Consider the following 25,103-nt stretch of genomic DNA (forward strand, 5'->3'; position numbering starts at 1 on the left):
TGATGAAAAGACAGCGGACGACCCTGGAGAAAACTAATATGCTCATTAGCATTGCTGAGTTTGCCTGTGAGCAGTTCATGTGCATTAATGAAGTAAAGAGAGCAGCCAAACAATTGTGGCCAAGCTGGTGTTTGAATTCTAAGAGAGAGCAGAACATGAGTCCCTAATGACCCACAGATCTCCAGTCTGGCTCAATTTAACATCACTGCCTCAAAACGGGCCCACGGCCCTGTGCCGAACCCTTAAAATGATGTTTGCTTATGAGACAAACACATAAACTCCTGGTTCTTGCACAGCACTTTTTCAGAAAAGAATATAAAACAATATTTGCTCTATTATTTCTAGTTCTTTGCTATACATCTTTGCTATACACCCTCTTTGTAAACTGAATATTTGTAAGTATTTCTCACTGAATATAGCCAATCATTTTTGGTGCATTTAGACAAAATATTTTTGTAAAACAGTTATATTCGTATTTTCACATGAATTTTACGAAATTAACAGATTGATAGTTGATATTAAAAATTGGATGACTAATAACTTCTTATTACTAAATTCAGATAAAACTCAGGTCTTGCTTGTTGGACCCAAAAACCTCACATGTAACTCTTGATGGATTCTTCATTTAGTCCTCATCTTGTCAAAAATTTGGGGGTGATTTTTGATAGCAACCTGTCATTTGAAGGCCAGATTTCAAGAACCTGTAAAATTGCATTTTTCATCTTAAAAATGTCGCCAAACATAAAACAAACATATGCTATCAATGTCTGATGCAGAAAAGCTTATTCATGCTTTCATGACCTCTCGATTAGAGAGGATTAGATTATTAGGAAATTAGATTATTGTAAAGTGTTACTAGGCAGTTGCCCTGTTGGCCCAATTAACAAACTTCAGCTAGTTCAAAATGCAGCTGCTAGAGTACTTTTTAGAACAAAGAAATATGATCATATTACACCAGTTCTTTCATCATTGCATTGGCTTCCTATTAAATATCGTATTAATTAAAAACAAAAAAAATTATTGACTACCTACAAATCCCTCAATGGCTTAGCTCCCCAGTATTTGAGGGATCTTCTGGTGTATTATAGCCGTTCACATCCACTACGCTCAACTAATTCTGGACAATTGATTATTCCCAGAATATCAAAAATCAACTGTAGGCGGTAGATCTTTCTCATATCTGGCACCTAAACTGGAACAGCCTTCCTAACTAAGTGACAAACAGACACACTTTGTCAGTTTAAAACTAGATTAAAGGCACATCTCTTTACATTAGCATACACATAAAACACAAATGCTTTTGAAATCCAAATCCTCTAAAGGATTGTTAGTCTGCATTATTTAGGGCAACCGGAGCTGGGAACACTTCCCTAAAGACATTATAATTTGAACGGCATTTGCACTTATGTTAGTCTGTTTTTATTATTCTCAGGGTGTCCATAATCCTGGACCAGGTCGTATCCTGAGCATCTGCTGTGGTGGTCATGGAGAAGTGAAGAGCATGAGACTGATTCCTGTAAGACCACAGTGACAGACGAGTCTACGCATTGATCCTAAAGGGACAGCCTGTACACCAGCCGGTGACCTCTTCCACCTGCAGCTTCTCCACGATGGACTTTCAGCGCTCTCCAGCCTTCGCTGCCTAGACTGCAGCTCTGCACAAGAAGTTTAGCCATAGTAGAAATGGTCGTGCTCAACTGAGCCTGGTTTCTCTCAAGGTTTTTTTTTCTTCACTTTTGCAAATTGGTGAAGTTTGTTCCTTGCCACTGTCACCACTGGCTTGCATGGTTCGGGACTTGTGGAGCTGCGCATCGATGGATTTGCTCTTCAGTGTTTGGACTCTCAGCAGTGAAAATTAACCCACACTGATCTGAACTGAGTTGAACTTAAACTCTGAAAACTAGATTGACACTGTTACAATTTACTATTATCTTCTATGTTAAGCTACTTTGACACAATCTACATTGTAAAAGCGCTATAAATGAATTAAATTAAGAGTTTATAACATCTAACATTCCTAACATATTTAGGAATAAAAAGATAATTAATAAAAATTCTGATGAGTTATTGGAAAAAAAATCTATATTTTTCCCATTCATTAAAATTTTTATAAATATTTTCTCCAACATATTGTAACGAGGATGCTGAGGCTTTGTTTGAATCCATATGCGGAAGTTTATTATAAGGGTGAGACAGAGACATCAACGTATAAACAGGCAAATAGTAGGTAACAGGAAAGCAGTCCAAACCAAGCGACAAGCAAAGGGGCAAATCCAGAAGACGTAGTAATAATGCAGGCAGAGGATCAGTGCAACAACCATCAGTCTAAAACAAATCAGAAGGGCAAAGGCAGAGAACGTACGTGGTCAAGGCAGGCAGGATCATACACAGGAATGCAGTCAAGAAAGTCACTAGGAACAACGCTTGGTACGACAAGTAAACTGGCAATACTTCGCAAAGAAGCATGGCCTGAGCACTCATTGAAATACAGCACAAACAGGAAGTAGCCGCAGAGGGAGCGGAGCTGAGTCAGTAGTCGGGCGAGGGCTCCCTCTGCTGGCGTGGTGTTACACATATTAGATGAGTGTACAAATTTTTGGATTGAGATCTTAGTTTTTTTTTTTTGATAAGTTCCAGTTTTGACTTTGGTACTGACTAATCTATAGCATATGCATAAATATATTATTTTAAAGCATCATGTAGAAAATAATAAAGGGCACATAGTTTACCTCTTTTTTATGATTTAATATTAATATTATGGTTTTTCTGAGTGTGCCAGTTTAGGTTCAGTTCAAAACACAATTCAGATTTTTTATTATAATGTGTTAAAAAGTGTCATGTTGGGGCGTGTCCACAGTTCACTGATTTATGGGTGTGTTGCTTCACATGTAAATTAGTTTCAGCTTCCCGCCAACGTAACAAGGGGGCGGGGCCATGAGCTCACCCGCTCTGCGTTTGCAACAGAGTCTGACAGGCAGACTCAGAGAAGGAGATAGAGTGAGAGGATCACCATTCAGTCGTACATGTACGACTCGGACACAGACCAAGCAGAGAGTACAAAATCAGTTGTGTCTTTGTACAGTTTTACAGCCAACTGTGTGCTAGTTTCAAGTGCCGAGCTTGTACACAGAAACTAATAACCACGCACACTGAATTAACTTTGACTAAGGCACCGGATGCGCTGCTCGAAGCCGCGACACGGCACACCAGACACTCCCTGTGGCGCACCAGAAACATGAAATGTCCCGAATTGTCGCGCCACAAATTTTTGAATTCTAAACATAGGTTTCTGCAGCAGTCCGCAGCGCCCAGCCGTCGACTTGAGTGTTGCGAGAAATGCAAACGACTGAAGTATAAGGTAGACTCAATGAGAAGTACACATGTTTGCAAACCTACCTAAAGATACAACCAATAATTCAGATTAGAGCGATAATGTGGAGAATATTGATCTTGTGTTGAGCCCAATGAGCCTTGCATCTAAAAATAGAGCTAGGGTGTTCCTTTAGTGATATTGCTTCGACTCACGCTGAAAATGGCGGACGTGAATCAACAAACAGGATATGATGACGCGCCTGTCAATCAATATTGGTGGGCGGGGGGACTGCTCTCCTACGTAAAGTTGCGGTCGATTTGAAAACAGCTCCAATTGTGTTGTTCAATTTAAAAAAAAAGCACTGGGTGTGCTTATATCACCACAATATGACAGTCTATACATACATGCACATATGTCTGTCCAAACAGCTTGAAAAGTAGATTTTTTTTACCATAGGTGCCCTTTAAATCAAAAGAGATATTTGTGACTGGTGTACTCTATATATATATATATATATATATATATATATATATATATATATATATATATATATATATATATATATATACTGTAGATAATACCATATATGATTAGGGTATATATTAATAATATGTAATAATTATATATATATATAATTTTATGAGTTAAAGGCAACTACTATAGAAAGTAAGTCTAACAGAGAGCCGAACATGAGTCCCTAGTGACCCACAGGTCTCTAGTCCAGCTCAATTCAACATTACGGCCCTGTGCTGAACCCTTAAAAATGGTGTTTGCTTGGGAGACAAACAAATAAATGCCAATAAAACACATTCCGCTTCTTACGCAGCATTTTCTCATGCATGAAAAAAAAAAGCATTTTCTTCTTTGGAAATGTCTCCCTTGGGGGTTGTCGCTATTTTTTTCTGCATGACGGCTTTAGAGATTTCAGCGCTGGTTAAAAATGATCCAGAAAGGCAAATGGTTTTTCATCTTTCTTCATTTTCTATCCATGAATATCTAAAGCCTGGGGTTCGATGCACTTGCAATTCCAACGAGTGGATTATTTTGACATAATTGACCATTGACATTTTCCGCAGGCTTCCCATACATTGTGCATGGCTTCTGCAAGGGGGGCAGGCAAAGGGCACCGTTATCAAAGTCCTCACGCCATCTCGCTGCTGAAGTGCTGTCTGGCTTTTGGGTGCTGGCCACATGGAGCGATGACATTTTAACATGGCCAATCCCACAGAAGTGAGTGTGGGTAAATGCAATCTGAAGACGTGCTTGCATTTTCCTGCTTCATGTATGCACACCAAGAATGGGTCAGCATGTGCACCAAGCTTCAACAATGGGATCCTTTTCACTTAAATCTGTGAGTTAAAATTGCATGTGTGCAAACTGATAAATATATCTAGGATCATTTGTGTGAATAAAAATATTTAGTTTACTTTATGTATGTACAGGTCGCTGGTTCGAGTCCTGGCTGGGTCAGCTGGTATGTCTGTGTGAAGTTTGCATGTTCTCCCCGTGTTCGTGTGGATTTTTCGAGGTGCTCTGGCTTCCCACACAGTCCAAACACAAGCGCTATAGATGAATTAAATAAAACTAAGTTGGCCGTAGTGTATATGTGTGAATGATTGTGTATGGATTTTTTGCATTTGCATTGGATTTTTTGTGTATGTATTTCTATGACTAAATACATACCAGCCTAAAATTATAATCAGTTTACATAGGATAAATATGTCAGTCAATGACATGTGTCAAGCGCAAGTTATGCAAAGAATAGTAATACAGAATATTTTTAATGATTAATTTTTTTAGTTAGTTGTTGCATATTATTACAAATACTGTAAAAATGTCCTTGCTTTATTAAAAAAATCCCTTGGGAAATATTTGAAAAAGAATACAAGTTTCACAGGAGGGCTAATAATTTAGCCTTTAACTATGTACTGAAACATATGTACATATTTGTAATTTCAGTAGTTAAAAAAATATATGTAAACAGACATTTTTGCAATATTTTGAAATATGCAATTTACATATTGTCATTTACGATTGGCCAGGCTCTTCCACCAGTATCACGCAACGAGCATCTTCACCTGAGTTCTAATCACACCCAATCACTCTAGCACACTATAAAAGCACACACCTCACTTCACTCATTGTCCGGTCTCGTTCCTACGAAGTGGACTCTGAGTGAAACACCTCCTGGTTATCACTCCCCCTTGATCTCAGCATTTGTACTTACCATTATTCTGTTTCCTTCCAGTCTGTCCAGTGTTCCCGGTGTCCTGTCAGCGTTGTGTGTATCGTCAGTCTGTCTTCCCTGCAAGCCCTCTGGTGTGTGCATTCGGTCATCCTCAGTGTCTGTCATCCCACCTGCCACAAAGGATCATCAGTTCCACCGAACTCCATTCACTTCTCATATATTATCCGTTTAAGCTCTACTGTTGGAATAAACATCATTTATACTTACTCCCCTTGTTTGTCCATCTGCTTCCATAACAGAAGACCGGACCCCAACTATCAACAGCATGAGCACTCACGATCCCCTTCAGGAGTTGGTGGACTCATTGAAGAGAGTGCTACTACCATCTGCTCCACTTCCCGAAGCACCACCAGCACCGAGCACTTCTTCACCGTCCACCCACTCATCCAGTCCTATGGCTCGACCAGTGCCCTACTCTGGCGGGGCAGAGGAGTGCAATGGATTTCTCTTACAATGTTCTCTGATATTCACTATGCAACCCGAGTTATAGCCCACAGATCGGTCCAAAATCGCATTCATCATCTCCCTTCTCTCTGGGTTGGCTCTTCGGTGGGCTGAAACCATCTGGCAACAGTCTGGGCCGGTAACAAATTCCATTCAGTCATTCACCAAGTATTTCAAGGAGGTTTTTGGTCGCGCGGATGCTGAAGTAGCAGCCGGAGAACAGTTATACCATCTCAAACAGGGCCCACTCAGGATTATGTTCTCCGATTCTGCACTCTGGCTGCTGCTAGTGGATGGAATGAGCGATCTCTCTCTCTCTCTCTCTCTCTCTGTCTTCTCACAACCTACCGGCTCGGACTGGAGCCCAGTCTCCGGTTACAGCTGGCCGCCCTCGACGACACGATGGGGTTGGAGAAGTTCACCCAACACTCTCTGCGCTGTTCCGATCGTCTGAGGGTCTACCAGCATGATCCTCCACCGGTATCCCAAGCACTCCTCCGTTCGCCAGAGCAAGCCGTCCCTCCAGAACCTGAACCAATGATCGTAGACTCTGGTAGACTCACGATCACTGAGCGACAAAGGAGGCTGACCCGGGGTCTGTGCATGTACTGTGGTGCCGAAGTACATGTCAGGTTGGACTGTCCCATTCGTCCAGGACGCTCTGTGGTGAGTGTGTTCAGTTCTCCCATTTAAAAGATGCATCCTCTCACCACCAATGTCCTGTTAACTACCCCTTCTGTCTCTGTTTCAGTCACGGCCCTCATCGACTCCGGGTCAGCTGGAAATTTCATCTCGTACACCCTCTGTCACCAACTCCAGCTTAACACCGAAGCCTCGACGCACGTCTACCAGATTCAACCCATAACCAACGATATCCATTCCCAGGCACGTATCCATCGTAAATGCGAACCCGTCAATCTCCAAGTAGGACTGCTTCACAAAGAGGAGATTCAATTTCTGGTTCTGGAGGGTGCATCAATGGATATCATCTTAGGGCGCCCGTGGCTGGTGAAGCACGATCCCATCCTCTCTTGGGGCACAGGAGAAATAAAGAGATGGGGTGAAGAATGCAGATCCAGCTGTTTTCCCGACCTACCCTTACAAGTTCAGAGACCCCTTACCGTTTACGTCACGTCTGTCGAAAGTCCAGTCGAGAAACGCTCCATCCAGATCCCGAAGATCTACTCCTCATACGAGGACGTATTTTGCCCCAAGAGAGCTTCTCAGCTACCTCCACATCGGCCATGGGACTGCGCCATAGACCTGCTTCCAGATGCTCCTATGCCCAGAGGTAGGATCTACCCGTTGTCCCTTCCGGAAACTAAGGCCATGGAGGAGTACATTCAGGAGGCTCTGAGTCAGGGGTATATCCGCCCATCCACGTCACCCGCTGCCTCAAGTTTCTTCTTCGTGGCTAAGAAGGATGGAGGGTTGCGGCCATGTATCGACTACCGAATCCTAAATCAAGGTACCGTCAAATTCTGCTATCCCCTTCCTCTCGTCCCGGCGGCCCTAGAACAACTCAGATCCGCCAAAATTTTCACCAAGTTGGACCTCCGCAGCACCTATAACCTGGTGAGAATACGTGAGGGGGACGAGTGGAAGACTGCGTTTGTGACCCCTACTGGACACTACGAGTACCTAGTCATGCCATATGGTCTGGTTAACCCCCCCCCCTCCGTAATCCAAAATTTTCTTCACGAAGTCCTCCGGGAGTTCCTCCATCTCTTCATCATAGTCTACATAGATGATATCTTGATTTACTCCCGGAGTGAGGCCGAACATCGCCACCACATTGCGGAGGTCCTGAAAACCCTCAGGAAACACCATTTGTACCTCAAGGCTGAAAAATGCTCATTCCACTTACCATCTGTTCAGTTCTTGGGGTACATCATCGATCAAAGAGGGGTTCGTATGGACGAGGGGAAGGTCACTTCCGTCATCTCCTAGCCAGAACCCAAAACCCTAAAGGAACTCCAACGATTCCTAGGATTTGCCAATTTCTATCGACGTTTCATCCAAAATTACAGTCTCATCACCGCTTCGCTTACCAATCTGCTAAGAAACAAACCCAAAACACTACCCTGGCCTCCCGAAGCCGCCGCAGCCTTCCAAAACCTAAAAGAATCATTTACTCAAGCTCCACTCCTGACTCATCCCGATCCTGACTTGCCTTTTGTGGTCGAAGTGGATGCATCGACCACCGGAGTGGGAGCCATCCTGTCCCAGTACCACGGTACTCCCTCATTACTCCATCCATGTGCCTATTTCTCCCGGAAGCTCAGCCCGGCGGAAAGGAACTATGACATCGGAAATCGAGAACTTCTTGCCATCAAGCTCGCCCTGGAGGAGTGGTTGGAGGGGGCCAAACATCCGTTCCAGGTGATCACAGATCATAAAAACCTACAATACCTAAAAGATGCTAAAAGACTCTGTCCTCGTCAGGCCTGTTGGTCATTGTTCTTCTCTAGATTTCAGTTCTCTATATCATATCGACCAGGATCAAAAAATATCCGAGCAGATGCACTTTCCAGAATTCACGACCAGCATGAAACCATTGAGGCACCGGCCAAGATCCTTCCCGATCTGATCACTATCTGTCCCATCAAATGGTCCGCTCCTACAGTAGTCGCCACTCCAGAATCCAGAACTCCGCCGGGCTGTCCCCCCAATCGACGCTTCATCCCTGAAAATCAACGGGTAGATCTCATTCATTCCAGCTATACATCTCTGGGCACAGGGCATCCCGGGGCCAACAACACCCTCTCTCTGCTATCCCAACGCTTTTGGTGGCCGAACATGGCGAGGGATGTGAGGAGATACGTCCAAGGCTGCAGAGAATGCGCTATGTCGAAGAGTCCTCGCCATCTACCTGCTGGTAAACTCCATCCCTTGCCCATCCCGAACCGCCCCTGGTCACACCTAGGAGTTGACTTCATGACAGACCTCCCATTGTCTGAAGGTAACACCTGCATTCTAGTCATTGTAGATCAATTCTCAAAATTCTGTCGTTTGATTCCTTTGAAGGGTCTGCCCACAGCCCTAGAGACCGCCGAAAACCTGTTCAACCATGTCTTTCGAAATTTTGGGTTACCAGAAGATATAGTCTCGGACCGAGGACCCCAATTCATCTCCAGACTATGGAAAGCCTTCTTCAGACTCCTAGGTGTGACCGTAAGCCTCTCGTCTGGCTATAACCCCCAAACCAACGGCCAGACAGAGGGGAAAATTCAGGAAGTGGGGCGGTTCCTCAGGACCTTCTGTCACGGTCACCAAAACTCCTGGAGCCAGTTTCTGGGCTGGGCAGAATACGCCCAGAATTCCCTGCGGCAACCTACCACCGGACTTACGCCATTCCAGTGCATCCTAGGATTCCAACCTCCACTCTTTCCCTGGGATGGCGCACCATCTGAAGTCCCCGCAGTGGATTACTGGTTCCGGGAGAGCGAGAAAGTCTGGGACGATGCTCATCACCATCTCCAGAGGGCAGTACGCAGAACAAAGGAGGTATCCGATAAGAGGAGGATTCCAGGTCCCATCTATACTCCAGGGCAGAAGGTCTGGCTTTCCACTAGAGATATCCGTTTGCGACTGCCCTCCCGAAAACTAAGTCCCAGATTTGTTGGTCCCTTCACCATCCTGGAACAGGTCAACCCCGTCACATAAGTTACAGTTACCACCACAGTACAGAATCCACCCCACATTCCACGTGTCCCTTCTCAAACCCTTTCACGATCCTCTGATTCCCTCCACAGAGCCTGGCCATGAAGAGGAACCTCCTCCCCCACTGATGTTAGAAGAAGGGGCCATCTACCAAGTCAAGGACATCCTACGGTCCCGGCGTCGTGGTGGTCAGCTAGAATACCTCGTCAACTGGGAAGGATACGGTCCAGAAGAGAGGTCATGGGTCCCCAGATCCGATATATTAGATCCCGCACTTATGGAAGAGTTCCACTCCAATCACCCCGGAATTCCCAGCACCTCGAGGACGAGGTAGACCACCACGACGTCTGAGGTTTAGGCCCTCCGGAGCGGGCCCTGGGGAGGGGGGTAATGTCACGGATTGGCCAGGCTCTTCCACCAGTATCACGCAACGAGCATCTTCACCTGAGTTCTAATCACGCACAGCTGCACCCAATAACTCTAGCACACTATAAAAGCACACACCTCACTTCACTCATTGTCCGGTCTCGTTCCTACGAAGCGGACTCTGAGTGAAACACCTCCTGGTTATCACTCCCCCTTGATCTCAGCATTTGTACTTACCATTATTCTGTTTCCTTCCAGTCTGTCCAGTGTTCCCGGTGTCCTGTCAGCGTTGTGTGTGTGTGTATCGTCAGTCTGTCTTCCCCGCAAGCCCTCTGGTGTGTGCATTCGGTCATCCTCAGTGTCTGTCATCCCACCTGCCACAAAGGATCATCAGTTCCACCGAACTCTATTCACTTCTCATATATTATCCGTTTATGCTCTACTGTTGGAATAAACATCATTTATACTTACTCCCCTTGTTTGTCCGTCTGCTTCCATAACACATATATTGCCATGTCAAACCTCTATATGGTAACAGAAAGGTTCAACAGAAACATAAAAATAGATGATTACGAACATCAGAGCTCAAAACAGATCTGTCTTTCAAGGCTTAGCAGTTTAAAATTTTAAATAAAAATGAATTACTTCCAAAATCCGAATGTTGTGCTCTTTTAGAAATTTTAGGGTCCTGGGCTCCACACAAGACTGTTTAAAATACCTGAGAGGATTTGACTGATCCCAGATCTTTTAATCACGATTTATGGATAATTTTGTTCTTCAAACAAGCTCTCAAAACAAATTAATATATGGATTAGTTTATCTGAAATCATTGTGTGTGTGTGTGTGTGTTCCTGTTTATTGTGAAGGAATATCTTAAAATCTTGATCAAGAATGCAGAGATTGAATGGCAGAAGGATGCAGTGTAATGACATCATATAATTAATATTCAGAAATAAGCCAAGTGTACCAAATAACATTAAAGTTTTTAAAATTATATGCCATAGCCTTTTACGATCTGTAATATTTGTACAGGTAATAAGCCATAGTCATGCAGATTTTGCCCCATAGACCTCCATCCATATGCATGCAAATGCAGCAAACTGGAAACGCAAGCTTGTGCAACAAAGTTCCGCATGTCGCTGTATTCCAAAGTTCAAACTTTGCTGAACTCTGACCATTGAAATTGCATCATATTGGCTGCGTCTATTATCATACAGTCTCAAAAATAAAGGTACAAAAGTCGATGTGGTACCTTTTCAAACAGTACACATTTTTAGGGTGGAGAAACTACTTCTTTAGAGAAAACCCCATCGTTAAAACTGAACTGTAAAAAAATACTTTGAAAGCAAATGACACAAAAGAGAGATGACTATAGTTTTTTTTTTTAAATGTTAGAATGTTCTAAATGAATAGGACATGGGGGGGTTAAACTGGGAATAGAACACAGTTTCTTTTGGTTGTGTGCTTTATGTTGGTGGTGATATTTTAGTGATGAAAATATAAATATTTCAAAATGTTTGGTGAATTTGTCTATATTTTTGTGTATTTTGTTTGTTATCTTTAGTATAGTTGTAGTCGGTGGCTTATAGCTATCTGGGTTAAAGTTAAAGTTGTAATATTGACAGATTTATTCCGTCTGGCACACAAACAAAAAAGTAAAATATTACCCACCTGGGGTAGGGCCACCGTTACACTATGCTTCTAACTACAGCTCTGGAGGTGTAGTTGCAAATATACAAAATTGCCAAGCAGTTTGTGAATGTTCGTTGGAATGACGGATTTAAGAAATTCCAAATCAACGAACTATGTTTGTAATGATGGAACTTGTGACCTTAGTTGGCTTATGATGGTTTTCGGAAACACACCCTAGTGTAGGAGAAGTCCCTTTTGGCCTTCTTATTTTATATAATAAATTACTTGTGCCTCTGGCAAAAATGAAATGAACATGCTTTGGCTGTCACGATCACCAGCAAGCTAGGCTTTGCAGATCACTGGAAAACATGCATTCACCTGGACTACAATTCTGCCACAATATGAACTACAACTCTCAGAAGTCTTTGCACTCATCACTCCTTCCACAGCTGACAATCATTCAGACACTGACACACACAGCTGAAGATTGACTTATTTCTTGGACTATTTATTTGCCTCACATTCTCACACATTTTGCTGAATCTTGTTTATTTCATGTAGCATTACAAAGCATTTAATTGTCTTGGTTGGCCTTTTTTCTGAACTTCGCCTTGTTAATTGTTTTATGTTGTTTGCCGCCTGAACTGATCTCTTTGCCTGAGACCCTGACTATTTTGGATAACCTGCATGCTTCTGTCTTAATTGTATATTAAAGTGGCTTTTAGAGGCTGCTCTTTGGGAACTCAGACACTCAAGACAGTTCAGGAGACAATAATCCTGAACGCCCATTTTAGAATGACCAAAACAGCATTTCAGATGTTTTACAATGTGGTCGGGCCGCTGGTTTCTCTATTAATGCTGTCCCAATGTGCCCAGCTTTTTAATATCACATGATCTGTTAAAACAAAAAATGATGACTTCTTTGATGTACTGGAATTTATTTGATAATTGTGTTTCCATCATAGTTAATGTGCATTTTTTCTTATTGTATAAAAAATATTCTACTCATTAAAATGTTCTATTCACAATAGAAAAATAGGTGAATGGAAACATCTTCCTACATTTTAAAGCTTTATATGTGTACCTAAAGTATACAAATTGTCCCTGAAACTATTCCGAGAGTGTCGATAACATAACAGTTTTAAATTAAATTTGCTAGACATGACACCATGTATTTCTGAGACATGCTGAAGTGTGCACATTTTACTACAGTTTGAACATGTTTCCTGTAGACTGTGCAACAGGTTTGCGATTGTTCTTGACTGTCAGCCTTGTCAGCAGCAACATGTATATAAACCATGCAGTATTAAAGAGACAGCTCCAAATATGACCACTAGAAATGTGTCCACTGCAGCTCATTATATGCAACAACTGAAAATAAGAGTTTTACAGTAAAAATATAGCATATAAAAATGATGATGTACAGTAGTTGCTTATATGTTTAGTGTTTTTATATAGCAAATACAATACACAATTATAATTAAGTGTTTTATATAAATATTAGAAAGAAAATATCATTGCACAGCAGTGATATGATAAGCAAAAATGATAATCCTAATACTCACAATAAAACTAATTATGTTCAATTTCATAAATTTTAAGGTATTTGCTCAGGGTTAACCATGGCCTGCTTCCGAGGTTTTCACCATAGTGTCGGCAGACGTCTTTCTGCCAATAATTGATAAACGTTTGTGAAATTTAAAGGAGAAACACAAGAGAAACCATTTTTTGCAAGCATAAAAGTATTTTTTATTTTACATTTTTTTATTATTATTACAGCGATTTAGCTTAGCTTTACTTCATCAGCACAGCCGCGTCTCAGAACAATTATAAAGGAAGATGCTTCAATCCCGGTTTGTGGACGTTAAATCAGGTTTATTTTGTACATTAACATAACAGATATCCACACAGCAGTGGATATTAACCTGTATCATGTCACATTTGCGTGCAAAAAAAGTGCAAAGCTAAACGGGCACTCTGTCTGTCTGTCTGTGTGTGTGTGTGTGTGTGTGCGCGTGAACTTTGTGTGACTCTGCGATGCAACTGCACAATAATCATTGGTAAAGTTCTTACGGCAGTATTTCTCACAAATGCTACGTGAGATCTGCTTCCTTTAAGTCTGTCTGTTGTCTGACACAGCCGAGGGAGGAGATTAAGGCACTCAGAAAGGCACCTAGAAACGGTGGGCAGGGAGGACTAGCCTTAAAGGAGCAGTACACCAAAACCGCCACCCAGTGAAAAAATGTATAAATAGGAATTTAATAAAAGGTTTAATAAAAAATCTGATGGGTGTTTTGAGCTGAAACTTTACAGAAACATTCTGAAGACGCAAAACACTTATATTAAATCTGAAAAAAGGGCTAACCTAGGTGCCCTTTAAAGTTAACTAAGTTTAAATTAATTTTGTGAAATATGACTTCATAATCACATGTTACAACTAACCCTCTGACTGTTGCAACTTGCCCCACAAGTGGTGTAAATAGTAAAAATTTTACTCTTGGCATTTTTGGCAATACTGCACAGAAACCATAAGTCCGGCAATCGGACTTAGGAGAGGAGAGGTTTGTGTGTTGTTGGTAAAAAAAATGGTTTGTCTAACCCCATTACTTTGTTCATTATTTCACCAAAACCAAAAAGTGTTACTTTGTGCCCCGCTCTCTGCTAAGACGTGGATTATCCATCATCCTGAAATTCAAATGTAAATTGTATTAAATAATTAAACATGAATAAATAAAATAAATGAACAAACACAAATAATATCCTTCTCAGCTGTCATAGTTGCAAGTCAAGCCTAAACATGAAATAAGCTTCTCCCAAGCAGGTTTGAGTTTAAGGAACTGTTGCTATGACAACAACTTCAGAACGAGCTTTAAAGAACCAAACAATTGTCAACAGTCCAATGCATCTACTCTATCTGTATTCTAAATACAAAGAATAGACCCTCAGTGTATTTTGGATTTGTTTCTAATTAAAAGTCCTTCTTTGTTTACATATTTACTATAATTAAATATTTTCTAAGTAAATGTAAGATTAAGCAAAACATTATCCTTTTATTTTTTTAAAATAAGCTTTTACATTTTTAAAATCTTAGAAGCAAATCATAGGCGGAGTGTGTGTAAGGCTGGGGAAGGCTTAGCCTCCCCTGGCCAGAGACCACGGAGATAGCAGCAAAGAAAAAAACTGCATTGAAAACATGTAACTGGTGTAAGGCGGAATATGATGTTGATGATTAACAGAACACTTTAGATTTTGTAAGTTTGTCAATCTAATTTAAAGTCCCCCTCCGCACAAAAATGTAACTGTCCAAAGCCGGACTTTGCACTGAGCGCTGTTTTTGACTGGAGTTTTTGACTGGAGTTTTGCGAAACCAAAAGTGCTGGCCAGCGGACTTTTCTGATTTGCTGGTCAATGACATAAGTAATAAAACGACAAAAGAAATAATATAATATTATAATATACAAATAATATAATATATTATTCTGGTTTAATTTGTTTTCAGCATTAAATGAAATGTCTTATTTTGGTAGTTGTAACGTAGTAGTCTAGCCTAGTGAAGTAATCTTGTTTAGGTGATTGTTTGGAGTACTCATTTTACATTTCAAAGGTCTGAGAAATATACCAGGACATATGTTGATCTTATTTGCAGTGTTGGGGGGAAAAGTAATAGGCCTACATTACAATCTAAAGTCACTTAAAAGTAGCTAAATGTGTTACTTAATTACTTTTCAAGGAAAGTAATGTGAAAGTATGTGTAATTTATTTATAAGCGTTTTTTAAGAGTAGTTTTAGGCTTATTACACTGCTTATTATATAAGCATAAACCACATTTTTCATAAATAGGCATGATTCAGTATACTTGTACTTTATTTCATCAAATGTAGGCCTTTAGATTATTTGGTTGTATTTGAAACTTACTTTTGAAACTACATTCTTCACTCATCATCATTACTGATCTGTATGCCCCACCTACTGGTGGATAATGATTTTGCATTTTAATTTTGCGAAGTGTTTTCTACAGGGGTGATTAATGCAGCATAATGTCATGAAGTCAAGATTTTTAATTATGTTTTAATTTGTAATTTGTAATAGTATAAATCTAATTTAAACAAACAATTACTCATGCTAGCTAATGGCTACTGGATCACCTTTACTCCGCAATGGTTGCCTCTAATTTAATTGCCAATAACCTTACCACAGCCTGTAATAATGCAAAAAAAAAAACACCTAGTTTATGTTGTCATACTTTCATGGTCTTTTTGTTGTTGTTTCTAGCTCAATAATAAAAAAAAAAATCAGTATCCGAATCACAGTTTAAAAATGCTTATATTATATATTTATTGCTGAATTACAAGTTAAGTTTTCGATTGGCCTCGTAACAAAGTGAATGATTTCGGATTCTTGACACATTTTTGCAATTTATTTACTTATTTATTTTTGCAAAAGGGCTGGATACGCAAAATGTCACTTGTTAAATCAATTACGATATTACCAGAGATCATTTGTTGAATATAATAGATGTTTGTTGATAGGCGGTGCTTTTGTTGAAACCTCTTCTTGGTCAGTCGCAAATCTTTTTAAATGCATTAAAGGGGAGCGCATATCTTAGCCTTACCCTGGAGTTTGTTCACCCTCCTCCTATGAAGCAAATGCTACTGTTTAGAAAAATGTAATTGCCAAACCCTGAATGACAACTTTTTTTTAACAATATTACAGTACATAAAATTATAAAAACAATTGTGTAAGCTTATTTTATCACTTAGGGAAGCAAATATGCCTAACACGTAGTACACTAGTAATTTTTTTTTCTCTTACATAAATAGATCTGTTTATGGATACAATTAGCACCTATTCTGTGGAAAAATGCAATCAGGCAAGAGCACAAATTACATAGAGCTGTTGCTGGGGAAATTGAACATTGTTCTTGACAACACAAAAGGGCAAATTAAGAGACAATAAAGAAAGCAGCTTTCCCTCTCTGCTTGTCACATAATGAAACAATTTGACACATCTATCATCTTTTCAATCAGTTCTGCTGTCTTTACAAGCAGTTACTGTGTGTGCAGGTTCACATTCAGTCTGCAGTAGTTGATAGGAAGTAATACATACACACATCTACAGAGAACCCCATACTATTTAGAAATGAAAGTCAGATATATGAATGCCATTGCATTTTCAAAATGTCAACCCAAGTGGCATTTATTTTACTGTAAAATGCAAGCACTCTATCTATCTATCTATCTATCTATCTATCTATCTATCTATCTATCTATCTATCTATCTATCTATCTATCTATCTATCTATCTATCTATCTGTCTGTCTGTCTGTCTGTCTATTAGATTTTTATTTTTTCTGTCTGTCTGTCTGTCTGTCTGTCTGTCTGTCTGTGTATAGTTTGGCTACTGGATTCATAAAAAAATTGCTATGGTAACTGGACCAATTAAATAAATTAGTGAGAGTGGGAAAATCACATTTATGAGATTCCATTTATAAAGTTCCACAACGACTAAAAATCCCATAGCTGAATAATAGCTAAGCATAAGTTAAACAAATCAAAATTAAATCCATGCCTTCCCTAAAACTGAGAACTTAGTTAAAGATTGTTTCAAAAAGTATTTCAGGAGTTCTGTCAGCCATAAAATGTAGTATCTCTTGAAAGCATCTTGTGAAATTAATTGGATGTTTATGAATATTACAATTTTTATCCGTCGCTTTGGTACATTTCTCAGATCAGAATTTAAATTTGCAAAACAGTAAGTGCATTTAGCAAAAACGCCATGGATTACCTGAAAAACCCAGTCTCTTGCTCAAAATCCTCAGTTCATCTCTCAAAACTTAATATCTGTGTCAATAAACATATCAGTGCCATCAGAATGACAAGTCCTTGTGTGATTGTGTATGAATAAGAATTATGTGTATGGAGTGAATTATCCAAATTACTTTGGAGGGGTCTTCTGATTTGCACTATGGCAAATTTATTTATTTGCTGTTTATACTGTAATTTGTTGACAGATTATGTCATTGTGGTGAGACTATTCTGACATATGACATTGTGTGTAAGACTATTCTGACAGAAACCATTATAACACATTTCAAACAACATAACATAAGCAATTGATAATGTAGGAAGCATCACAGAATTGCACATAAATATTTGAATGGATATACAAAAGCATTTTCAACTTGTTTTTGATGTGCACAATGATGTGTAATGTGAAGTGGGACACTGACAGCAGAGGTGAGGATCCAAACGTAGGTTTATTAGAAAGGTCAGGCAAGCAACGGTCACAATCAGGAGCAAACAGATGTATGCAGGCAAATCCAAAGTCATGGGCAATAAACAGGGAAACAGTCAGTACAGGTGGCAAGGTATCAAAACGAGAAAACAAAGCAGAGATTAAACACAGAAGGACAAGACCAAGAAACCGCGTCATAGTGTTCACAAAGACAGATAAACAAGACTCAGCCAAGTCTGTGTGTTTGTGTGCTGTATAAATAGTCCAAGTAATTAGTCTTTGAGCAGATTCAGCTGTGTGAGTGTAATCAAACAGGATCAGGAACCAGTGTGTGTGTGTGGTGCATGACTGGAACTTGTAGTTCTTAAAATGGCGGATTTATTGTCCGCTAGCGATGTGCGTATATACCAAGCGGCAACCTCCCGCTCCCTCTCGGGAAGCCAATACGGAAGTAACTGAAACTGCAATTCATCAAAATTCCGCTAGTCCTGGCTCCATAATAGAGCAAGTTGCAATTGAGCCCACTGTTAGAATGGCCAATTTTACAACAGAAAAAAAGGTGTTTACAGCCTGGTACAAAGAACGATTTTGGTTCATATAGCTATTATTACCCTCCATGACAACTGTGGGGGGGTGAATTTTTTTATAACTCGTCCATTTCCTTTATATTAGGTTATATTAAGTTTGCATAATTAAGGGCGTGGCCACTTGAGTGACAGCTAGGTCTCGCTGGTCGCCGTCACTTCACCTCAGCTGAATCCGGCAGATTAGCCACTAATCTCGGCATATTCATCGTATTTTTGTTCTGTTTTATGTGGCTTTACACAGTCAGCTGCCTTTTGGACTTATTTCTTACAATTATCAGATGATATGGGATGCTGTGTGCATTTAATTGTGCTCACAAACCATTCACGTGGCCTCGTTTCCCATGTGAGTAAAGTTATATACTTGTATACCATCTCTATAAATGTATTTGTTTTATTTAAGATCATTTATCATTAATATTTTTCTTTAGACCCATAAAGCACTCCAGAATGTGCCAGATTGATTAGCTGTAGGCTCTAGATCAGTCATCTGAAGCGTTGTCATACAGTGTTATGCTGGATTTCATCAATAGTCTTGCACTTACTAACACAAACTATATTTGAAGTGTTTGGAAGTAATTTGCGTTTTTCTCCTGTAGAAAAACGTCATAAGAACAATGTTTAGTGGCTTAATGTATTACTACAGTGTTTTTGAAAGTCTAAACACTTTATTGATATAGTGTACAGCCAAGCACATGTGGTCAGAACACAAACGGGTCTCAGGTAATAAAGTATCAAGCGTTTCTCCCAAAGTAAAGTCTGTCTGCTAGGTCTAAGCAAAGTGCCAGCGGGCGTCTGTAGCTCCGCCCACTCTCTGCCTCTTTGCCCTTATTTGGTATCCTGCCGTGGGAGCGATGACGTGCGAACAAAATGGCGATGGTTGGCCGCGCCTACTTGTAGCTTCTTTTGCAGTGTTCAGAAACCTATGGGTGACGTCACGGATGCTCCATCCATATATTTTACAGTCTATGGTATATACCAGCGATCTGCACAGGCTGGATCACTGGTGACAATGTGAAGATTGAACAGGCAGTTTTGAGAATTTCAATTCTGATTTGAGAAATGTACCTAAGCGACTGAGGAAAACTAAATAAGTTAGTGAGAGTGTGAAAATTACATTTAACGGTCAACAATGGCACAAGTTCCCATAACTGAATAATAGCTAAACACAGGTATACAAATTAAAATTAACATGCTTTGACTAAAACTGAGCACTTAGTTAAACATTGTTCCAAAAAGTTTTTCAGAAAAGGTTGTGCACAGTTCGGTTGCAAATTTAAAATATGGGTTAGGTTTCTAGCAAACTTTGTGGCCACTGTAAGCCATAAAATGTAGTATCTCTAGAAAGCATCTTGTGAAATTAATTGGATGTTTATAAATGTTAATGCAAGAAAACACACTGATTGACACACAAAAAGTGGAAATAAGGAGTTAAAATGAAACAGATATTTCTGAGTAAACCTACACCGAGAAACTGAAGCACTGTTTTTCAAATATAATCGGTGGATGCTTATAATGCAAATTAAAAAATGACGTTTGGTTGGTCTAGACAAATGGGTTTAAATGTGTTTAACACGAAACAGATAGAGTTGATCAATAAACACAAATATTTCTGGTTATGCATATCACAAAGGTCCAGAGCAGCCAGAATCGACCATCTCCTTTTCCTTGACAGCTCAGTAACTAAGAGATCTTGGTGAAATGAATCCGTAGAGCCATGATGACCCTAAGCCAGTTGCTCATCAATGCAGAGCCATTTATCAAAGCAAGAGACACTGAGAGAGAGATGGATAGAGAAAAAAGATTCCTGTCTCCAAAACCAGGTGCAGCTCACACTCTGGTCACATGACACAGCAGGGTGCACTGGTGAGGTTGTCACTGAATGAAAGTGGAACAATACTCACTGTACTAGACTATAACTAAGAAAACGAAATTCATGAGAATATTTAGTTAATGTCACTGGTAATTAAAATATAATTCTCAAAACATAGTGTTCCTATTGAGCTGTTTTACTGGTTTGAAGGACTCCTACAATAGGTTTACATACATCCAAGGTCAGAAAAAACATTGATTTTCTCAAAATATTCCTTGCAGCATCAACTCTTTTCTCAGAGTGTTTGAAATGGTTGGTGGATCCAGTCTTTCTGAATCTATACTTTTTTCAGATTTTGCTCTGCTCTGACTGGTCAGATGCATCTGCACTGATAGGTCAACTGGCTATATTCTGCTTTGATAGGTCAGTTCAAACAGGCCCCGCCTGCAATCTGACTGGCAAGATTAATCAGCTCTGATTGGTCAAAGGGCTCTGCTCTGATTAGCCACATGGCTCTCCTGTGCTCTGATTGTTCAGATGACTGTTTGGAATGGTTTAATTGGCTTTACTTTGCTCTGATTGGTGAGGTTACTGCTGTTATTGGGCTGACTGCTCTGCTGTGTTGTGATTGGTGAGATTACTTTGCTGTGATTGGTCAAATGGGTGTACCCTGCTTTGATTGGACAGATGGATCTGCTGTACTTTAATTGGTCAGATGTCTCTACTTTGCTCTGATTGGCCAGGTGGATCTGTTGTGCTCTGATTGAGATGGCCCTGTTTGTGTTGGAAAACAATTGCTTACCACTATCTAAATAGTGTTCTTTTGCTCTTAGATCTTACAGCTGCTTTTGATACAGTAGACCATAAGATTTTAATTTCCCGTTTAGAGCACTGTGTCGGTATTAAGGGTACTGCCTTGGAATGGTTTCGGTCATATTTATTTGACAGAAGTTTCTCTGTTCGATTAGAGGAGTTTATTTCCTCATCAGCACCTCTCTCATGTGGAGTACCTCAAGGTTCCATTCTTGGACCTATTCTGTTTTCCTTATATCTGCTTCCATTAGGGTCTATTTGTAGAAAGCATGGGATTTCATTTAATCTTTATGCAGATGATGCACAGCTTTATTTGCCCTTAAAACGGAAAGATGCAGGGTCCATAACACCATTGTTAGACTGTCTTAAAGATGTTAAATCTTGGTTGGCACTAAATTTTTTAATGTGCAATGAAGAAAAGATAGAAGTGGTGGTATTTGGGTCCGGGGGAACTCAGGATTGTTTGGATCTTGGTGTGTTGAATTCTTTTGTGAAACCTAATGTAAAAAACCTGGGTGTTATTATGGATAGTGACTTCAAACTGGATAAACAGATTAATTTGGTAATTAAAACTAGCTTTTTCCAGTTGAGGCAACTATCCAAATTAAAGTCTTTTTTGTCCTTTAATGACTTTGAAAGGGTAATACATATTTTTATCTCGACTCGACTAGATTATTGTAATGCCCTCTATGTGGGTAATAGCCATACCTCCATTACTCGTCTGCAGAGGGTGCAAAATGCTGCTGCACGTTTGCTGACGGGGACACGCAAACGGGACCACATGACACCTATACTGGCTTCTCTTCATTGGCTCCCTGTACAGTTTAGGATACATTTTAAGATTTTAGTTTTGGTGTTTAAATGCCTAAATGGACTAGCACCAAGATACTTGTCCTCATTAATCCAATTGTACACTCCATGAAGGGCACTTAGATGTACTGATCAGCTACTTTTGGCTGTTCCACGCGCAAGGTTAAAAACCAGGGGGGACCGTGCCTTTGCAGTGGTGGCCCCCAAACTTTGGAATAATTTCTATGTGGAATGCTATGTGGAAACTTCCACTATGGGGATTTCGTCAGAATCTAATCATCTGAATGAGTATATCAACGGGCCAATAAAGTTGAGTTCGTAGCGTCAGCATGCACAGCCGGCGCTACTTATAATCAATTTGGAATATAAGCGCAGCACGTACCAAGCTGAGGCATCCTTTTTTAGCTGAAGAGCCTTTCATGCCCAACAGCTAAGGGGCCTTCATGCCCAACACCTGCACGCTCTTCCAACATGTTCCCTGGCCCTTACTTATCCCACTTCTACAGAAGTTTTACAGGTTTAGATATATTTTTTGGGAGTTGTAATCTTAAAGATGGGTATGAGAGGGCAACAGGAACTGGATGATGAGGTGATGCTTTCCCAGTGTGCCGCCATCGCCGCGTCCTCTAAGTAACGCGTCCTCTTAGCTGGTCAGGCTGGAAAATGCTGGTTTTAGCTTGTCATTTCCCAGCCTGACCAGCGAAGACCAGGCTGGAAATGGCTGGAAACCAGCCTGGAAATGGCCAAAACCCCTCTAAAACCAGGCTGGTCAAGCAGCTAAAACCAGCCTAGGCTGGTTTAAGCTGGATTTTTCAGCAGGAAACTGTTTTATTTATTTACATTTTACCAAAAAACAACAAAAGAAAATGTTTTTTTCCCCCGATGTCACCATCATGGAGGAAAAGTGGTTGATTTACCTGGGCTCTTTGACTCTATTGTTGATTTTCCTTTGCTTGCTATGTAAAAAGAGAACAAGTATGATCAGGTTCACTGATCCTGTATTCATTCTTACTCTTGATAAAAATTATAAGAGATTATGTTTGGCTTTGCAAATTTTATTTAAATGATGGTTTATCATTTAAGAAACAAAATTGTGTATGGACCTCAGCTGTGTTTTTATACATTTTTAAAACACATTGAGCATCTGAATCACTTTAGAGACACAGACATCAATAATCAGCGAATCTATCTCAACAGTGGTTAGAGATTTTATTTTATTTTTTGGCTGCAGTGTATGCTAAGAGAATCATACAGCATTCATCCATAGTTTCCAGCATGCACTGTAGGAAAAAAAAAACTCACCATAGTTGAGAAGCACTTGCTGATTCTTTATGTCTGTTTGAGTGTTTCAGATGTTCAATGTGTTTTGTAATCTGATAACAGTGTTGGTGAGTTCCATTTTCTTGATACAGTGCTACTTCGGTGGTAATACATTATTCAAACTTAATAGGTCAAAATCAATTTTACAGATTTGACCAAAATCTAGAGCACAAGTGCTCTCTTTACACAATATTTGCCACAATACACTATTTGGCAACAAAGTAAAACTAACATTAGAAATAGAGTCAGAGCCTAAGTGAAGCAACTACTGTTCTCAATGGTGACAGCTTAAAACACAAACACTGGTGTTTTTTTTTTATTTATTTATTGTTATTGTAAAAAATCACTATATGGAATTTTGTAGACTGTGGTAGAAATAAGGCCAAACAGGTTGTTAATAAGTAAAGCTGCTGTTTGTGGAGTTGCTTAGTGATCCTCTGCTGAGATTTTGAGAGAGTCAATGTGTTTTATTTCAGTTTAGTTTCATCTATGGCTGTGACTGAAGTCAGTTGTCATTTTGCGTTTTCCTTCTCTGTTTCTGTATATTAACAACAGGTGTTCATCATTAGTGCTCAATCAACACTTAATTAATCCTTTCATTTCCTCATTAACTCTAGTGTTGAGTAAATTTGACTCAGTTTAGGAAGGGACCAAATACACTCTGAACTGAGTAAATTTTACTCTGAGGATTTTGCTGTGTGTAATCCTCAGATCTGCCCAAGTACCCACCGTGGAGCGGGGGACAACGGATGGTGGTCCTTTTGCAAGAGCGAGCCACGATCTTAACTGCACAACAGACCGCAGTGATGCCATGCACTGTCTGCGAGCACCACATCAACATTCTGGACCCCCAGACATGAAACGCATTGCTCGTGCCCATCATCCGGGAACAGGAAACCACTGCACCCAGAAATGCACAGTCGAAGTGACGTCTTGAAAAAATATGTGCTGCACGACCATGTTGCTTTTTTAGGAAATTCACAACAATACATACCACTCTGGAGGACCGAACCCAAAGAATACCAGGCAAGGGAGAAACCCAGCTCGACCGTCTGCCGCTGCGCATCACACACTTTGGACCGGGAGAAGCAGCCCGCTTTCTCGATCTCTCTCTCTCTCTCTCTCTGTCGTAACAGTCGGAGAAAACCCTCATCGACTTTCTCAAAAGCTTTGTGAAAGGATGCCTCAGCTTGGCACGCGCTGTGCTTATATTCCAAATTGATTGTAAGTAGCGCCAACTGTGCATGCTGACGCTGCCAACTCAATGGCATTTCATTGTGCCATTTATTGTATATACTCTTTTAGATGATTGGATTCTGATGAAATTCCCATAGTGGAAGTTTTCACATCGCATTGAAGTTCCCCTATCGAAGGCACAGCTGATTTAAATTTATTGGTGATTCCTAATATCAAATTTAATCATGAGCTTGGCAAAGCAATTTTGGATAATCTGATGTTTACCCATTCAGACAGAACGCCCAAGCATACTGCCGGAGAGGCGTTTCAAAGATGGCTGCCGAGTGATATTACTTGTCTTAAAGCAGGGGTGTCAAACTCAGTTCATGGAGGGCCACAGCCCTGCATTTAGTTGCAACCCTGCTTCAACACATTTACCTTTAGGTTTCAAACAAGACTATTGGACTAAATGAATTTGATCAGGTTTTGTTTAATAAGGTTGGAACTAAACTGTGCAGAGCTGCAGCCCTCTAGGAACTGAGTTTGACACATGTGCCTTAAAGGGACTTTGCTATAGTGTACACTAAGTACACTAAGTACTAAGAGTTCAGACACATCCAGACCACATTGCTAATTTGGAAATTATAATGAATGATATATATGATTTACAAAATAGTTTACAAATCT

General features: G+C 40.2%; 1 protein-coding gene across 1 annotated transcript in view; it reads left to right on the forward strand.

The window, feature by feature from the left end:
- Positions 1-6,906: 6,906 nt before the first annotated feature.
- The window catches only part of LOC130241386 (uncharacterized), a 64,447-nt gene continuing 46,250 nt past the window's right edge, over positions 6,907-25,103 (forward strand). The window contains exon 1 of the mRNA XM_056473110.1: positions 6,907-7,667. Within this exon, the coding sequence (XP_056329085.1) occupies positions 6,984-7,667 (684 nt within the window). The 5' untranslated portion in view covers positions 6,907-6,983. The remainder of the gene's footprint in view (positions 7,668-25,103) is intronic.

The sequence above is a fragment of the Danio aesculapii genome, chromosome 15 (assembly GCF_903798145.1).
Source record: "Danio aesculapii chromosome 15, fDanAes4.1, whole genome shotgun sequence".
Lineage (NCBI taxonomy): Eukaryota > Metazoa > Chordata > Actinopteri > Cypriniformes > Danionidae > Danio > Danio aesculapii.